The sequence below is a fragment of the Nicotiana sylvestris genome, chromosome 3 (assembly GCF_000393655.2).
Source record: "Nicotiana sylvestris chromosome 3, ASM39365v2, whole genome shotgun sequence".
Lineage (NCBI taxonomy): Eukaryota > Viridiplantae > Streptophyta > Magnoliopsida > Solanales > Solanaceae > Nicotiana > Nicotiana sylvestris.
Window position 1 is genome coordinate 41,150,955 of NC_091059.1, and position 19,515 is coordinate 41,170,469.

Genomic DNA, 19,515 nt, shown 5'->3' on the forward strand with positions numbered 1-19,515 from the left:
CTTTAATCCCTTGTAGCACATAGCCTCAACTGTTGCTTCAAGTTAGCTTATAACTTGAACACTCAAAGTACCTAATACAATTGCTTCTATGAAAGCTGAAAGGTACAACTTTAAACCACCTACTACAATTGAACTAGAATAAGAAAAAATCCAATGGAACTGGTTCTTCTATCTCTTTCAAGTAGCTTCAGGAGTGCACACTCAAATCTCACATAAATTGCTTGCAAAATTGCCTTGCTCTTTTGATTTCAATTTAGTTTAACTTCTGTGTTTGTGCAATACCTATAAAAGAGAACAATCACTGTCATTTAATAGGTTAGAAATTAGAGTTTGATTGGGACTCAATTTCTAATCTTCTATCGTAGTTGAGTCCTTGAAGATATCAAACTCTAACACTCTCTTTATCCGGATTGTGTTTTCTTCATATAAGGGGACTTTCTCCCCTTATCCAATATGCAACCTTTTCGATCAAATTAGGAGATATTGCTGCTTGATTAGTAGGACTTATCTCCTTCACGTGCATCTCACATGTGTAGGTTGATCATGACAGTGCTTTACAAGATGGACCTGGTCCATGACTGAGTTCATTTGTCATTCTTCAAAACTTCACCTATTCTTGGGCCAACAAATATCCAAATTAAACGTGTACTCGTGGATCCAGGTAGCTCGGCCAACATAATTAGGTCGACGGTGGTAGAACAACTCGGATTACTCAATCAGGTCATACCTACCTCCCGAATCCTCAGCGGCTTCAATATGGCCGGCGAAGCAACAAAAGGAGAGATCACCCTCCTGGTTAACATATCCGATGCAGTTCAAGATACCGGGTTCCACGTCATTAAAGGTGACACGAGGTACAATTCCTTGCTTGGTAGGCCATGGATACATAACATGAAGGCGGTACCATCGACCCTGCATCAAATGATGAAGTTTCCAACAAAAGGACGGAATAAGATGGTATATGGGGAGAAACATGCGGTGAAGGAAATGTTCGCGGTCCATGAAGAGGTACTGAATTCTGCATACTCCACCTCGGAAGAGTTGGAAAGCCAACAAACCCCTGAGGATGATGAAGAGGATTTCCTCACTCCCAGAACCTTCATTGCCCCCGAAGAATCAGATACAACAAAGTTGACCGTTGAAGAACTGGAGCAAGGCGTATTGATCGAGAATCTCCCAGATCAGAAGGTATACTTGGGGACAGGATTAACCCCCCAACTCAGGAAAAAACTCATTCAATTCCTTATTAACAACATCGATTGCTTTGCTTGATCCCATTTAGACATGATAGGGATCCCATCAGAGATAACTACCCATCGACTAAGTGTCGACCCTAGGTACAAACAGGTGAAGCAAAAAAGGAAACCCCAGTCCGAGATAAAGCATGCATTCATCAAAGACGAGGTAACGAAGCTCCTCAAATAGGGTTTATTAGGGAAGTAAAATATCCCGAACGGCTAGCCAATGTGGTGGTAGTTCCTAATAAAGGGAATAAACTAAGAATGTGCGTAGATTATAAATATTTAAACAGGGCGTGCCCCAAGGACTCCTTCCCACTGCCCAACATCGACCGTTTGATCGACGCCATGGCCGGCCATGAATCCCTCACTTTCCTCGATGCCTATTCGGGGTATAATCAAATTCAGATGAATCTAGAGGATAGAGAAAAGACTTCATTCATCACGAAGTACGGCACACACTGTTACAATGTAATGCCCTTCGGGCTAATAAATGCAGGGGCCACATACCAACGCCTAGTTAATAAGATATTCGAGCATCAAATAGGCAATTCCATGGAAGTTTATATTGATGATATGCTAGTTAGGTCCCTATGCATAGAGGACCATTTGATTCATTTGTAGGAAACATTCGACATCCTCAGTAGTTACAACATGAAAGTCAATCCCGAGAAGTGCGCTTTTGGGGTAGGATCGGGCAAATTCTTAGGTTTCATGGTATAAAATAGAGGAATTGAGATCAATCCTGATAAAATCAAGGCCATTGAATAAATTATAGTGGTAAATAATGTAAAGGCCGTGCAACGGATGGCCGGACAGATAGCAGCCTTAGGTCGATTTATATCGAGGTCGTCGGACTGAAGTCTCCATTTCTTCTCCCTGCTTAAAAAGAAAAACAACTTCGAATGGACTCTAGATGCCAACGTGCCTTGGAGGAGTTAAAGCGATACTTGACAAGTCTGTCTTTACTCCACACCCCAAAAGAGGATGAGACATTATATTTATACCTGGCCGTATCCGAGATAGAGGTAAGTGGTGTGTTGGTTCGAGAAGAATAAGGTACGCAGTTCCCTGTTTATTATGTAAGTCGGACCCTGGGTGATGCTGAAACTAGGTATCCACACCTAGAAAAACTAGCTCTTGCATTAATAAGTGCGTCTCGAAAATTGAAACCTTACTTCCAATGCCATCATATTTGCGTTTTAACAACATATCCCCTTTGAAGCATATTGCATAAACCTCGAATTATCGGGCCGACTGGCCAAATGGGCCATCGAACATGGGGGATATGATATCGAGTATCAGCCCCGGACGGCTATAAAGTCCCAAATTTTGGTAGATTTCGTAGCCGACTTCACTCCCTCTCTCGTACCCGAAGTCAAGAAAGAACTTTTGCTAAAAACGGGCACATCTTCCGAGATATGGACCCTGTTCACTGATGGTGTCTCAAACGTAAGAGGGTTCGGGATCAGCATAGTCCTAAGGTTACCTACGGGCGGCGTGATTAGACAATTTATAAAAACCATAAGGTTAACTAACAATGAAGCCGAGTGAGTCTATGATTGCAGGTCTGGAATTGGCCAAAGGCCTAGGAGCTGAAGTCATCAAATCAAAATGCGATTTCCTCCTCGTGGTAAATCAGGTACATGGGAGCTTCGAGGTTCGAGAAGACAGGATGCAAAGATACTTAGACAAAATTCAAATCACATTGCACCACTTCAAAGAATGGACCCTGGTCCACATACCCAGAGAGGAGAATAGCGAAGCCGATGCACTCGCAAACCTGGGATCGTCTGTTGAGGAAGATGACATACTCCCCGGATCTATTGTTCAACTATCCAAATTAGTGATCGAGGAAGTCCACACCGAGATCAACTCCACTAGCCTAATATGGGATTGGAGAAATAAATATATCGATTATTTGGAGAGCGGTCGCAAACCCAAAAGAGTCGAGGGCCCTGCGAACCAAAGCAGCCCGATACTCGCTCGACAAAAGCATAACTCTTTATAGAAGAACTTTTGATGGCCCTCTAGCAGTATGTGTGGGGCCGAGAGATATAGACTATGTGCTCCGAGAGATCCACGAGGGCACCTGTGGAAATTACTCCGGTGTTGATTCCTTAATTCGAAAAATAATCAGGGCAGGCTACTATTGGGACAGCATGGAGAAGGACACCAAAGAAATCGTCCGCAAGTGCGACAAATGCCAAAGATTCGCCCCAATGATTCACCAACCTGGAGAACAACTACATTCAGTTTTGTCGCCATGGCCGTTCATGAAATGGGGGATGGATATCGTCGGACCTCTACCAACGGTGCCAGGTAAAGCTAGATTTATTTTATTTATGACTGACTACTTCTCAAAATGGGTTGAAGCATAGACCTTCAAAAAAATAAAGGAAAAAGAAGTCATTAATTTCATTTGGGACCATATCATATGCCGATTCGGAATTCCTTCCGACATAACGTGTGATAACGGGAAGCAATTCATCGGAAGCAAAGTGACTCAGTTCCTCGAGGATCACAAGATCAAAAGGATCCTGTCAATGCCCTACTACCCGTGTGCAAACGGCCAAGCCGAGTCCACAAACAAAACCATAATTCAAAACTTAAAGAAGAAACTGGAAAGCGCAAAGGGAAGATGGAGAGAAATATTACCCGAAGTACTCTAGGCATATCGAACAACTCCAAAATCAAGCACGGGGGAAACATATTTCTCCCTGGTATATGGCGTCGAGGCTTTGATACCGGTCGAGGTCGGAGAACCCATCGCCAGATTCCGACGCACCACCGAGAGCTCTAACAATGAGGCCATGACTATTGCTCTCGAACTATTAGATGAAAAACGAGAAGCCTCGATGGTTCGAATAGCCGCACAAAAATAGAGGATCGAAAGATACTACAACAAGAGAACAAATCTCCGATATTTTGGAATCGGGGACCTAGTCCTAAGGAAAGTCACCTTGAATACTCGAAATCCTAATGAAGGAAAGCTAGGTCAGAACTGGGAAGGACCGTACTGCGTCCTCGAGGTAGTTGGCAAAGGGTCCTACAAATTCGGCACCATGGAAGGCGAACAACTTCCAAGCAATTGGAATGTATCAATGCTCAAACGCTATTAGTGCTAAAAGCTCAAAGGCCCTAGGTTTTGAAAGCATATGCTGCACTCTTTTCCTTCGATCGGGCTTTTATCCCAAGAAGGGTTTTACCGGCAAGGTTTTTAACGAGGCAACATCCATATGCTACCTAAGGAAGACTCAACAAGTATTCAAAGCTTCTCTTCAATCAACCTCGAATACTGGGGGTATCCTCCTGGAAGTTCACCAGAAGGCTCATTAAGGCTGCTGATAGAGCTATTGACCAATCCAAGAGTGAATATGAGCCTTCCCAGGAGGCATCATCAGACTCCGTGCCAGAGTATGTTCCTGACTGGCCGGAGAGGAACGTTGAGGGATACACCTCCGGTCTCTATCACTGCCGAAGCATCAGTACACATATCTTCTGAGTCGTTTGAGGGATCAGCTATAGGCAGTGACAATGCATATTCCACCTCTCTTACAACTTCACTATCTGGGGAGGGGCCCGTAGAAGAAGAAGAAGGGGTGAGCCCCAAGTAGGAGGGGTAGAGAGAACCAGAAATCCGGAGGCATGTCAGGATAGATTTGTGAGTGAGGTCACCTACCACAAGTTCAAAGAATGGTGGCCTGAGAGGAAGTTAATACCAGAGAGAAAATTCATTACACGGGACCTCTTGCCTCACAACCCCAATGTGTTGAAGCAGTTCAGAGCGAGAGCAGGCTGGGATTATTTCATAGGCCATGTGGAGGATGCCTATGAGCACTTGGTGAAGGAGTTTTACACGAATGTTACCCACATTAAAAAGGGCACCACAGTGATCAAAGTGTGGAACTTGAAGGAGAAATTTGATGGCAAGACAATAAATGATTACTTGGGCTTCCCGGAGGAGGATCAGTCATTGTATTTAGAAAAGGTGGCATTAGGTGAGGCTGTCCTTGGTTGGTAGAGTACTTGGCAATCCCAGGTACCACCCTAGATTGGTTGACTGCGGGAGTGAAGATTTGAGAAGGACACTGAACTTTGAAGCTAAAGGATGGGAAACATTTGTGTGTAGTAGGCTAGACCCCACCACCCAAGACAACTCACTTCCTATCCACCGGGCTATATTGGTGGAATCGATCATGGTGGGGTACCCGATTAACATCGAGAATGTGATGTCCCGGGTAATTACACGGGTGGTGAATGAAGGTGACAGATCCTATCCCTTCCCCAACTTCCTGACCATGTACTTTTAGGACCTCGATGTGGAGAAGCAGAGATTTGATATGAAAGTGAAAGCAAAGGCACCATTCTCCTGGTACAACACCAAGGGTCCCGACAACCCCAAAGACCCCAAGGGCAAAGCCACTACTTCAACTGGCCAGTCTGAAGAGCCAGTAGTAGTAGTGGCTCCTACTCAGCCTCCTTCCACCACAATAGACATGGCCCAATGACCATCCACTTCTACAGCTCCAGAGATCCCCACATCCACTGCATATCCCTTGACTGCCCACCGCCTGAGCCAGACCCTCGCCAACATCAACAAATGGATGCAAACATCCACTTCTAAGTTGTCTGTACTATCTACTTCGGTGGCAGCCCAGTCAGCACCTCCTCCGCCACAGGTCCCACAGTTAGTGGAGGACACTCTGCAGGAGATTCTGGACAACCAGAAGAAGTTCATAGATGTTGTTGATTATCATGGAAAGGCATTGAAGGAGCTTGCTAGGGAGCCGAAGAAATTGAGAAAGACTAGGGCTTCAAAAGAGTCGGTAAAGGAGCTAAGGGTAGAGGTAGAGAGGTTGAAGGCGGATCACCTACCTCTGGATCTGTTATTGCATGACCCGGCTCCAGCAGCCTAGCCCTAGCCAGAGCAGGAGTCAAAGAGGCTATCCAAGAGGAAGATGGTGATTCCCCGTACTGACGATGCTGTCATAGAGTTAGAGGACCCATAGGGAGGATCCTCTAGCCAGCCCTAGATTCCAGTACAGGCCCATGACTCAGTCCAAGCCCAGGTCCCAGTTGAGACACATAGTACAGGGAACCAGTCACAGGTTCTCGAGTAGACCGAGGACCCAGGGACCCAGACTCAAGACCCCATGTAGACGGAGGGCCGATAGGGAGTTTCTTTTTCCTCTCTTCCTCATTTTGTGCTTATTTTGGTTAGTTAACATTGAGGATAATGCTAGCTTTCATTTGAGGGGGTAGCCCTATTTGGATGACTGCATATATGACAACAATTTTTTTCTTTATGCTTTCTTTTTACCTTTGGTATGTATATAACGTTATCATTTTATTGCACTTTTCGTACTTTCTACTTTTGGGTATGTATATAAAGTTACGTTCTTATGTATGTATTTATTCTCCCTATTGTATATTCGACTAATTCCCCAATTGTATATATTCATTTTTACTTTCCGCATTTTTCCTTTCATAGCTTCTTATTTTATTTTAGTAGCTTCTTGTTTTGAGTTTTTGCGTGCAATAAGCCTTTGGGTTTTTAATGCCACGGTTCTTTCGAAAGGTGGAGTTTGTGTGAACCAGGTGGCTCTTCTCGATGATGGATGACATGAAAACATTCTTAAGGGTTTGAGTCTATTTTCTTTTTGCTTTTTAGTAGCTAGTTGGTAAGGGTGCCTCAAGCAAAGCTTCACTTGGGCCTAACACATTTGCCTTTGATCTTATGGTCAAAAATAAATTGTTGTGTATATAGGATGGTGAAAGTGGTGACCTTGAGACTCTTGTGTTGACCGATAATCATCAAGTGGTTTATCGGGACCATTGTGTTGCTCAAATCTCAACTAAGGTTGTTGTGGGCCCCCGATTCTGTTCCTTTAGCAATCCCATAGCTTGTGTGGTGAGAATTTTAATTGCAAGTCCAAGTCTCGATCCATTAGTCTAGAACTTGCCCTGAATGTTTGTCTAGGCAAAATCCTAAGTGTAATTTGACTTGAGATGTGATTATAGGCTCTCCTTGACCCGAATGATATCTTGAACACTTCCATAACCTATCAATGATAATACCCTTAGTCAACCCTTTTGAGCCTTAGACCTTTTTCTTTTAAAAAACCACAATACAAGCCTTTACCCGTTCTAAAAATACCCTCTCTTGGTACTCGATCATTCCTTAGCACAAGGCAAAAGCATAAGTTTGAAGGGAGAGATGAGGAATGCAACAAAGTGGTAAAAGGTACAAAATGAAGAAAAAGAAAGGCAATGAAAAAGAAAGAAAATCAAAAAGACAAAAAAAATGATCAATGCAGAAAAGAATGAAGGGATTCAATAAAAGTAAAGAGACGAAAAGTGTGAAAAGTTGAGAAAGGAGAAAAAGATTTTAAATGAACAAGAAAGAGTGACAATGTGTCTCTCTAACCCCTTAGAAAGAAGTTAAATGACTTAAAAAGTTAAGAGAATATGTGCCACAATGAAGCAAAAGAAGTGCTAAAGGGAAGATGGAACCTACTTAGACCAAACATTTCCTACCCTAAACCAAAAGCCTTCACTATATCTCCACAAAAGCCCTATATAATCTTGAGTTGAATGAAGCTTACATTAGTGGTGACTTACATAAGGGGCAAGCATATGGTACTTAGAGCCAGACTTGTGACTTTTCTTTGAGAGAGATGAGTGTATTTTCATTAACCTTGTTCTGAGTGCTACAATCCTAAAGGTGAGATTTGCTTAGGGAGAGTTGATGATGTGTGAGTTTGGGTTCCACAATGACCAAGGTAGCAGAAAGAGTTTCTTTGATGTGTTGAGTCAACTCTTGATACTGTTGTGCCGCACTAAATCCATGGTGCTTAAAAGGTCGAATGTTGTTAATGATTCATTTGAATTGAGGGCAATTGTTAGTCCTAATTGAGGCTAGATGAGGTCACTTTAGGTCAGCTGAATTTTCTTGGATTTACTCTTAAGGGGTGGGTCTTATTTTGTTTGCTTGAGGATAAGCAAAAGCTTAAGTTTGGGAGAATTGATAACTAGGGATTATGATGCATTTTACACTCCTTCTTACTTGAGTTTTGATTAAAAATGTGTACAAAATAGTCCTAAAGGCTTACATGATGTACTTGTTTTCAGGGTTTGGTCAACAAGGTGACAATTCCTCAAAACCTGCTCAAAAAAGGAGTGAAACATGCACAAGTACCAAGAATAAGTCACAATGCAATAAGTCCAGAGAGGTGCTCATTTTAGACATTCAAGCGATGCGGACGCAAAGCATTTCATGCAGACCACAACGGATTCACCGCGGCCGCACTCGATATTGTGCGATCCGCAAAGGAAACATTCAGAGAGTTGAAGATTTGGAGCTAATTGCCAATGCGGTCCGTAACAAAAGCCACCGCGGCCGCGGTGCATTTTGTGCGGCCCGCGGTGGCTAAGTTCAGAGGGCAGACTTTTAAACCAAGAAGCCTCATAACCAAGTGCGGTCCGTACTACCCCCACCGGGGTATTTTTGTCCAGAAAATTCGGCCTAGTATAAATAGTTTCTTTTCCCATTTTTAGGTCATCAATTATAATTCTAACGAGCAGCTGCGCTCGTGAACAGTGTTCCTTATCTATTTTGAGTAATTTTACCATTGAATCTTCAAGTTTTAGCTTGTAATTAAATATTATGGGTTTTTCTTCATCTATTTCTCAATTTTCTTCTATTATCATGAGTAGCTAGACCCATTAGCTAGGGTGTGGCTCAACCCTAGTGTGGGTATTTGGTGAGTCTTGTGTTTTAAGGCATGAATGTCTATGAGTGTTTGATATTTGGACTAATTTATGGTTTTAATGTTGAATTAGTAGTTGCAAACACTAATTTGTGCCTATTTGACTTGGGTTCTTCTTGAGAAAGAGAATTTGAGTCTAGGAAAATTAGTCCAACAAGGAATTGGGGCGTATTCAAGAGATTGATAGCCCCAATTAAAGGGTTAAACCTAGAGATAGTAATACCCGACTTGAACCTAAATTGCTTGCACAAATTATCATACCCAATTGGTCTTGAGAAAGTCAATTAGGGCAAAATCACTCAAACTACCAAGAGTTCTAGAGTGAGAAGTATCGTCCACTGGTTATATCGTAATCCCCAACATGACAATCTTGCCTTAGACTCGAGAGCCCGTCAAGTATCCACCTAGGAGAAAGTCACTTTCCTAGTGCCTTCTTAACTATTTAGACAACCTTTAAAGTATTTCACTCTTAGTTTAATCTAGCATCTTATTAGCATTAAATTAGAAGTAATCAAAAGACTAATTATGATTAGAAGTGAAATTAAGAGCAATTACACATCTCTAATTTAGATAGAAACTCAATTTCCATTTCTAGCTCCCTGTGGAAATCGATCCTGACCTTCTCGGGTAAAAGCTGCTTCGACCACTCTCGCTACTTTATAGTAGTGCAGGGTTGGCACCGATCACGGGCCAAACAGTCGAACGAATCGTGTCCGTATAGAATAACCGAGCCCTTGACAGCAAAAATGCGTATACTTGTACCAAGTAATCGAAGAATACTTTCCCCTCCATCAAAGCATTTCACGTTTCAAAGGAGTTCGGTATTTTTTTTTACAAAAACGGCTCCAAAGCCAAAAACGTCCTGAATACTCGGGGACTGACATCAAAAACTCGAAGTCACAAGACCTCTGGATCGGAAGCTTTGAACTTGCAAGCCCTAAATGAGGCAACATCAAGGTTACAAAAATGGCTCCAGAATCCAAGAACGCCCTGAACATTCGGGGACTGGCGTCAAACAATCGAAGTGGTATGACCTCTGGGTCGAAAGCTTAGAATTCGTAAGCCCTCAACGAGGCAATATCAAAATTACAAAAATGGCTCCAGGGCCCAAAATGTCCCGAACACTCGAGGACTGGCATAAAAAACTCGAAGCCATATGACCTCCGGGTCGGAAGCTCGAAACTCGTAAGCCCTCAATTAGGCAATACCAAGTTCGCAAAAACGGCTCAAGAATAAAAAAATATCCCGAACACTCGGGGACTGGCATCCCAAACACTCGTGGACTGGCGGCAAGAAACCATTAATGTCTCGAGGACTATCGCCAATCACCACCTTATCGACTTATCAAAATCCCGAAGCAACAATACCCCATGTGGGCAACCTCGGTCTCGTCAGACCTATATAAGGCAACAACAATATCTGTAAGACATTGATAACTAGGGAATTTAACATGTTTCATGCTCCTTCTTGCTTATGCTTTGATTATATATTGTTAAAAAATAGTCCCAAAAGGCTCATAAGTTGTGCTTGATTGCAGGTTTGATCGACAAAGTGACGAAATGTCAAAGATCGGCTCAAAAGGGGTGAAACCTGCTCAAGTGTCAAAGACGAAGTAAACTGAGGGAAAACAAGCCTAGTGCGGACCGCACAAAGTCGAATGCGGCTGCACTAGGTGATTCAGAGAGATGGAAAAACCAAGCTTCAGGCAACTCGGCCGCAGTACACATTGCGCGGTCCACGGTGAAGGTTCTGCAGCAGCACTACCTTTTTGTGCGGTCCGCGGAAAAGAGATTCAGAGAGTTGGCAAAAATGGGTTTCAGGTAACGCGGCCGCAGTACACATTTCACGGTCCGTGGTGAAGGTTCCGCGGCCGCGCTATCTTTTTGTGCGGTCCGCGGAAGAGAGATTTAGAGAGAGGGAAATGCCAAAGTTCAAGCCATGCGATCCGTGGTCATGATTGTGTGGACCGCGCCAGTTGCCTCTGCGGCCGCGATCTATTCTATGCGGTCCGCGAAGCCGAAGTTTAGTGAGCCCAGAATTGAAGTCCAAGAGCCTAGTGCGGCCGCGGTCCATTTTATGCGGCCCGCACTGACCCCACAGGGGTATTTTTGTCCAGTTTTTCCAGCCTAGTATAAATAGAACATTTTATCATTTTTAGGTAATCAGCTATTTTCTGAACAGAGTTGCGCTCGTGAGAAGACCATCTATAGCCATTTTGGGCATTTTTACTTAGTTTTTATCATTGAATCTTTGTATTTACTTTAGCTTTTAATTAATATGTCTTGTTCTTCATCTATTTCTCTATTTTCTTCTTCAAGCATGAGTAGCTAAACCCATTAGCTAGGGTTGTGGCTCAACCCTAGTGTGGGTAATTGATGGGTGTTGCCATCTATTGTTAGATTGACTATGGGTGTTTGTTATTTGGGTCAATTTTATGGTCTAATCTATGAATTGGTGGTTGCAAATACTGGTTTGTGCTAAGTTGACTTGGCTCTTTTTGAGAAAGAGAGCCTAAGTCTCCAAAATTGGCCCAACAAGGAATTGAGATGGACTCAAGAGAATTGATAGTCCTAATTAAAGGGTTAAACCTCGAGAGAGTAATTACCCAACTTGAACCCTAGTTGCTTGAGCTAATTTGCCTACCTATTTGGTCTCGAGAGAGTCACTTGGACAAAATCACTCTCTCTATCGAGAGGTGTGAGAGTGGGTAAAATTCTGCAATGGTTATAGCATAAGCCCCAATTATATCAATCGAACCTTAGTAACATCTACCCTCAATTAGCCACCTAGGTAATGTCACGACCCTAGTGCCCTTCTTCCCATTAGATACAACTTAGCAATTATCTCGTAGCATAATCTAGTTTCAATTAATAGTTTGATAATAGTAGTTTATAATCAAAAACCCAAAAATGTATGGAAGTGACATTTGGAACAATTACACAACTATAGTCTAGATAGATACTCGACTCCATTCCTAGCTCCCTGTGAAAATCGATCCCGACCCTCATATTGGGTAAAAGTTATTGCGACCCTCTCTTCTTACTTTTTTAGTAATGGGGAGGAGGTAGATGATCTTGAGCAAGATGAGGAGCCTCTTGCACCTCAAGGTCAACGAAGAGCCCGGAATGCCAATGCTAATCATAATGACAATATTCCAAACCCTTCCCCAGTTCCTCCAAGAGTGGCTCCAAGAGTATTACCGAACCAGGGCTACGCAAGTGCTATTGTCCCACCCCGAATTCGGGAGGGAAACTTTTAGATAACCATTGTGATGTTGAACTTACTTGAGCAGCATGGGTACTTCACGGGCGCTACAAATCAAAATGCCTACAAATATCTCAAGGGGTTCGTAGATACATGCTGGGGGAGCAAACGGACGAATGTGTTCGAGGATGCGTTGAGATTGAGACTTTTCCCGTTCTCACTTCGGGGAAAGGCATTGGATTAGCTCGAGAGACTCCCCAACCATTCCATCACAATTTGGGATGAGTTGACGGATACGTTTATTGCCAAATTCTTCTCTCCTAGTCATATGGCGGCACTTCGAGATGAAATATTAGCCTTAAAGCAAGAGCCAACGGAACCTTTGCATGACATTTGGGAGCGGTATAGAACGATGGTGAAGGAATGTCCAAATAATGATATGACCGAGGCCATGATCCAACAAACCTTCTACCGGGGCATAAATACTACAAATCAATGCATTGTTAACCAATTGGCCGGGGAAATTTATGAAGCTTTCTTATGAGGAGGCATGTGATGTACTTGATGAAATGGCGTACACTTCTTCAGCATGGCAGAGTAGAGAAAATGTGCCTCAAAGTGACCCTACGGTTATCCATTTGCACAAGGAATTACATGATCACGGGAAAGCGATAGCTGAGCTTACTACTACGATGAATCAATTGGCTAAGACACAGTTGCAACAAGTTCAGAATCCTTGCTAAGTGAATGCCATGGAGGGTGTTAGTATGCTTGTCAACAAGAGAAGGCAAATGAGGCAACAAAATCAAAGAAATTCTGAGTAATTTGTTGATGAATATGATGGGTGTTAAAATGATGGTTATGATGACCAAAGTGAGGAGGTACAATATGTCAACAACTATCAAGGCAATAAAGGCAACTCTTCAAACCAACAATGGCAACCCTAAGCAAATTGGGGCAATCAACAACAAGGTGGTGGTAATTGGAACAACAACAATCAAAACAACAATTGGGGTAATCAAAACAACAACCAAGGCAATTGGAATGGAAATAACAACAATTGGGGCAACAATAACTATCAAGGCGGTTGGAACAACAATGGGAACCAAGGCAACCGGGGGCAAGGCTTTCAAAGGCCCCTAATGTACCAACAACCAAACAATCCACACCCTTTCCCTTCTCAAGGTCCTAGTTCTTCTGGTAATGATATGAGCAGAATTGAAATGATGTTTGAGAAGATGATGAAGAAGAATGCGGATTCCGATGCACAATTGGCTTCTCACAACACCTCTATCCGAAACTTGGAGGTGCAATTAGACCAAATCTCTCAATCATTGAATACTCGCCCGAAGGGTGCTCTACCAAGTGATACGGTAGTGAACCCAAAGGGTGGGAACAATCATGTTATGGCGGTCACAACAAGAAGTGGGAGAGGCGGTGATATGAATGCCTCTAAGCAAAAGCAAGTCATGGATGATTATGTTGAGTTGCAAGAGGACGAAGTCCCTTTGGTAGTTGAAGATGTGGTTGATGAAAATGTGAACAATGAAGTGGGGATTGATATTGAAGAAGTCGAGGTTGAAACCCAAAATGATGTGAACCCATCTAGGGACACATAATTGACATACCGGAGCCGGTTGTGCCAAAAGCCAACGCTCCTCTGCCATGGCCACCTCCACCTTATCCTCAAATGCTCGCGAATCAGAAGAATGATAATCAGTTTAAAAAGTTCATTGACATGATGAAAAACTTATCTATTAATGTGCCTCTGGTGGAGGCACTTGAACAAATGTCGGGTTATGCAAAATTCATGAAAGACTTGGTTACAAAGAAACGTTCTATGGATTGTGAAACTATAAAGATGACTCACCAAGTTAGTGCTATATAATGGCCCCGAAGCTTGAAGATCCTGGTGCTTTCACCATTCCTTGCACCATTGGGAGTGCGGATTTTGCCAAAGCTCTTTGTGACTTGGGAGCTAGTATCAATTTGATGCCCTACTCGGTTTTCAAAACTTTAGGTATCGGGCAACCTAGGCCAACTTCAATGAGACTTCAAATGAAGGATCAATCGATGAAGCGACTTTGGGCATTATTAATGATGTGCTTGTCCGGGTGGACAAATTCATATTGCCGGCCGACTTTGTGATTTTGGATTGTGAGGTGGACTATGAGGTTCCTATTATCTTGGTCAGACCTTTCCTTGCAACGGGGAAGGCATTGATGTTGAAGCAGGTGAGCTCACTTTCCGAGTGGGAGATAAAAAAGTCGTTTTCCACGTTTGCAAATCTATGAAGAAACCCAATAGCACCGAGGTATGCTCATTTGTAGACCTTGTCACAACTGTGATTGTGGATGATACCAGTGCTATGATCAACGTGAAGGATCCTCTTGAAGTAGTGCTCTTAAACATGGATGTCAATGATGATGCTAGTAGAGTGAAAAGTGTCAATGCCCTACATGGGATGGGCTCTTATTCTTATGAGTCGAGGAATCTATCTTTGGATCTTGAAAATCGGAAAACTCCACCAACAAAGCCATCAATTGAGGAGCCACCGGTGTTGGAGTTGAAGCCACTTCCTCCACACCTCAGGTATGAATTATTGGGTTCAAATTCTACTTTATCAGTTATTCTTTCTTCTTGCCATACTAACATGTAGGTTGAGGCCACCTTGGAGGTTCTCCAAAAGCAGAAAAAGGCAATCAGATGGACTCTAGATGATATTCGGGGAATAAGCCCCTCATTTTGCATGCACAAAATCATCTTGGAGGAGGATGCAAAGCCTTCCTTGGAGAATCAAAGAAGACTAAATGAGGCGATGCAAGAGGTGGTGAAGAAAGAGGTTATCAAGTAGCTAGATGCAGGGGTGGTTTATCCTATTTCTGACAATTCGTGGACCTATCTGGTGCAATGTGTGCCGAAGAAGGGTGGTATGACCATGGTGACCAATGACAACAATGAGCTCATTCCCACTAGAACGGTCAACGGGTGGAGAGTTTGTATGGATTACCATAAGCTGAACAAGGTGACTAGAAAAGATCATTTCCCATTGCCATTCCTTTACCAAATGCTAGATCATCTTGCGGGGCATGCTTTCTATTGATTTTTGGATGGTTACTCGGGGTACAATCAAATTTTAATTGCCCCGGAGGACCAAGAGAAGACAACTTTTACATGTCCCTATGGCACATTTGCTTTCTCTCGAATGCCGTTCGGATTGTGTAATGCTCCGGCGACCTTCCAACATTGCATGATGACTATTTTCACCGACTTGGTGGAAGATATCTTGGAGGTTTTCATGGATGATTTCACCGTGGTTGGAGATTCTTTTGATGAGTGTCTGAAAAATTTGGATAGATTATTGGCCTGGTATGAAGACACCAACCTTGTTCTTAATTGGGAAAAATGTCATTTCATGGTAGAAGAGGGTATAGTGTTGGGTCACAAAATCTCGAAGCGGGGAATTGAAGTTGACAAAGCCAAGATAGAGGTGATTTCAAGGCTTCCTCCCCCTATTTCTGTCAAAGGGGTGAGGAATTTTCTTGGGCACGCGGGTTTTTACCGGAGGTTCATAAAAGATTTTTCCAAAGTGGTACACCCTTTGTGCAAGTTGCTAGAGAAAGATGTAAAGTTTTTGTTCGATGAGAGTTGTATGCAAGCATTGGAGCTTCTCAAGCTCAAGTTGACTTCTACCCCCATCATTACCGCACTAAATTGGAGCTTTCCTTTCGAGCTCATGTGCGATGCTAGTGACGTTGCGGTTGGGGCTGTTTTGGGCCAAAGGATCAACATGATGTTTCATCCGGTGTACTACGCAAGCAAGACCATGAATGAGGCTCAAAGGAACTATACAGTCACCAAGAAAGAGTTGTTGGCTATTGTGTTTGCTATGGAAAAGTTTCGACCTTATCTTATGGGGGCCAAAGTTATAGTGCACACTGATCATGCCGCCCTTAGGTACTTGATGACAAAGAAAGACTCCAAGGAAAGATTGATGAGATGGGTGCTACTGCTCCAAGAGTTTGATCTAGAAATTGTGGACCGAAAAGGTAGTGAGAATCAAGTGGCGGACCACTTGTCCCGTTTAGAGGAGGAGGGGAGGCCTTGTGATGGCCTTGAGATAAATGATTCATTTCCCAACGAACAAATCCTTGCGGTGTCAATGAATGATATGCCATGGTTTGCTGATGTTGCCAATTACCTTGTGACCGGAATAATCCCGTATAAGCTCTCTTCTAACCAAAGGAAAAAGCTCAAGCGAGATAGCTTGGATTTTTATTGTGATGAGCCATACTTGTTCAAGATTTGCACGGATGGTGTGATTCGTAGATGTGTCCCGGAGGAAGAACAATTGAGTATCTTAGAGGCTTGCCATTCTTCACCCTATGGTGGCCATCATGGTGGGGTGAGGACCGCCTCGAAAGTTCTTAGTTGTGGATTCTATTGGCCCACCTTGTTCAAAGATACGGGCGATTTGGTGAAGAGGTGTGATGAGTGCCAAAGAGAGGGTGGAATTTCAAAAAGGGATGAGATGCCGCTCAATATGATTCTAGAAGTGGATATCTTTGATGTTTGGGGCATCGATTTCATGGGTCCATTTGTTAGCTCTTGTGGGAACACTTACATTCTCGTGGCGGTTGATTATGTCTTGAAATGGGTTGAAGCCATGGCTTTGCTTAATAATAAAGCCCGGAGTGTTATGGCATTTCTTAAAAAGAGCATCTTCACAAGGTTTGGCACTCTTCGTGCGATTATCAGTGATGGGAGGTCTCACTTTTGCAACAAGGCTTTCGGCACGTTGCTTTCCAAGTACGGTGTCAATCATAAGGTTTCTACCCCTTATCACCCTCAAGCTAGTGGTCAAGTGGAGGTATACAACAGAGAAATTAAAAGTATCTTGTCAAAGATGATCAATGCAAATAGGACCAATTGGTCGAAAACGTTGGATGACGCTCTATGAGCTTATCGGACGGCTTACAAAACTCCAATTGGGATGTCTATGTATCGGTTGGTGTTTGGAAAAGCTTGTCATCTTCCGGTTGAGTTAGAGCACAAGGCCATGTGGGCTTTGAGGAAGTTGAATTTGGAATGGGATGTTGCTGCAAATCTTCGTGTTGAACAACTCAATGAGATCGATGAGTTTAGATTCCATGCCTACTCAAGTTCATCCTTGTACAAGGACAAAATGAATTACCTTCACGACAAATATGCTCGGGGTAAGGAGTTCAACGTTGGAGATATGGTTCTCTTGTTCAATTCCTGGTTACGTCTATTTCTGGGTAAGCTCAAGTCAAAGTGGAGTGGGCCATTTGAAGTTGTTTTTGTGACCTCATTTGGTGCTCTTGATCTAAGGAACAAAAATGGTGAAGTTTTCAGAGTTAATGGGCACCAGGTCAAGCATTATCTTGGGAAATTTGATGACAGCCACGTGGTGGCACTTCTTCATCTAAAGTGATGTGCGGGTAACATGTGTCGTGTCGCGACATTAAATCAGGCGTTTCTTAGGAGGCAACCCATGTCTTTTTCTTCTTGTTTTCTTTGATTTTCTTTGTAGTGTAGGATTGATTTTTGAGCTAATTGGTTATGAGATGTTGCAGGGATTGTGTTGATACAGTGCAAAACATTTTGAAAAAATTGAACAGTCTCTGAAGTTGCTAGTGCGGCCGCATTGCACTTTGTGCGGTCCGCACTGGTGAAGGACAAGTGAGTTACTCTGAAGTTTGCCACCGCGGCCGCATTCCACTTAGTGCGGACCGCGGTGGACCTCCGCGGCCGCTGTCTATTTTGTGCGGACTGCGGAGGTTGCCTTCTCAGACTTCTTCTGAACAAACCCAACGCGGTCCGCGGTCCGTTTTGTGCGACCGCGCTGGTGGGTAAGACTGGGTCCCACATGTTTTTCTATAAATAGACCACAGGGGTCACCGGTTACCCTTTTCGAAAAATTGAAACCTAAAAGTTACTGTTCATCTTCCCTATTGTCTGTGATTCTTGTTTAGAGTGATTATTTGCATTTTGTATCCATATCTGGTAACATTTCAACCATTTCTTTGTGCTTAATTATATAATTTCATTTTTGTTTCACTGCCATTAGCCTGTAACTTCTTCTTCCCGTATGTCTCTATTTGTATGCGTAGGTTAGCTTAGGTTGTGTGCCTGAGATGTATAATGAACTGGGTAAACTGAGTAGGGACCCTAACTAGGTTTGAATTGAACTAAAATGCAAGACCAAGAACCCTAACTTAGTTCCTTGACCAAGCACCCACCGTGGACCGCGGTCATTTTTGTGCGGTCCGGGTGCTGTGATGCGGTCCGCAGTAACACTTTGTACGGACCGCGGTTAGGATTTTTTAGGAATTGACCTCTTGCCCAGCGCGGCCGCATTGCACTTTGTGCGGTCCGCACTGACCCACCGCGGCCGCTTTACCAGTTTGTGCAGGCCGCGATGTAGAGATTCAGAGAAGTGGTTTTCTAGACCCTGCCCCAACACGGACCGCGATGGCTTTTGTGCGGTCCGCGGTGCCCCCAGTGCGGCCACACTCCTCTTTGTGCAGGCCGCGGTGCACTGTGTCTGCAACATTTTCTGCAACTTTTGGCTTCTGTTCTACAATTCATTTTCCACAACTATTCACTATTGTGCTGATACTAACAAAGCTAGATGTTTGTGCTTGCAGACAATGGTTAAAAAATGAGGCAAAGGCTCGAAACAACTCGGCCGAGGTGATTCCTCCTGGGGAGGGAAGCAAAGGTTGGTAAAACTCACTCCCCAGGCTAGAAAAAACATCAAAGACATGAAGAAGGCCATAAAAGCGGCTGACAGAGCCATTGACAACTCGGGAAGTGAGTACGAGCCCTCCCGGGAGATCTCTTCGGATTCAGTCCCACTATACATCTCGTATCCAGAGAAGGCCATACATAGAGACACTCCTCCCTCTTCCCCTGATGCTCAAGCTTCAATCAACATTTCTTCTGGGTTGTCTGAGGGCTCAACAGCAGGTAGTGGGGATGAATACTCTACCTCTCCCACAACTTCAATATCTGGAGAGGGTGATAGAGGTGATGAGGGAGATGGTGAGTTACCTGGGGGTGGTGTGCCTCAGGTTGGGGGTGTTGACTGGACTAGAAATCCCGTTGTTTGGGAAGACAAATTCGTCAGCCAGGTGGCGTTCCACAAGTTTAGGGAATGGTGGACTTCATGAAAGTTGATTCTTGAGAGGAGCTTCATTGACAGAGACCTTCGACCCCTACACCCCAATATACATAGACAGTTTCGAGCTCGAGTGGGTTGGGAGCACTTTAAAGAT

At 43.5% G+C, this 19,515-nt stretch overlaps 2 protein-coding genes across 2 annotated transcripts; both read left to right on the plus strand.

Annotated features, from left to right (window-relative positions):
* Positions 1–756: 756 nt before the first annotated feature.
* On the plus strand, positions 757–15,068 carry LOC138887276 (uncharacterized). The gene is made up of 5 exons (XM_070169004.1): positions 757–1,188; positions 5,020–5,254; positions 5,895–6,088; positions 14,409–14,771; positions 14,874–15,068. The coding sequence occupies exons 1-5, from the start codon at positions 757–759 to the stop codon at positions 15,066–15,068; spliced, it is 1,419 nt and encodes a 472-aa protein (XP_070025105.1).
* A 1,677-nt stretch (positions 15,069–16,745) lies between these two features.
* LOC138887277 (uncharacterized) lies at positions 16,746–17,669 on the plus strand. Its single transcript, XM_070169005.1, has 2 exons — positions 16,746–17,042; positions 17,499–17,669. The coding sequence occupies exons 1-2, from the start codon at positions 16,746–16,748 to the stop codon at positions 17,667–17,669; spliced, it is 468 nt and encodes a 155-aa protein (XP_070025106.1).
* Positions 17,670–19,515: the final 1,846 nt, after the last annotated feature.

Bases quoted from the DNA above. Each gene is read 5' to 3' on its own strand.
- LOC138887276 (XM_070169004.1), top strand. From the start codon at position 757: ATGGCCGGCGAAGCAACAAAAGGAGAGATCACCCTCCTGGTTAACATA. The intron at 6,089-14,408 runs GTAGAGAGGTTG...TATCTTGGTCAG, and splicing joins TAAAGGAGCTAAGGGTAGAG to ACCTTTCCTTGCAACGGGGA. The intron at 14,772-14,873 runs GTGTTGGAGTTG...ACTAACATGTAG, and splicing joins CATCAATTGAGGAGCCACCG to GTTGAGGCCACCTTGGAGGT.
- LOC138887277 (XM_070169005.1), top strand. From the start codon at position 16,746: ATGCCGCTCAATATGATTCTAGAAGTGGATATCTTTGATGTTTGGGGC. The intron at 17,043-17,498 runs GTTTCTACCCCT...TTTCTGGGTAAG, and splicing joins AGTACGGTGTCAATCATAAG to CTCAAGTCAAAGTGGAGTGG.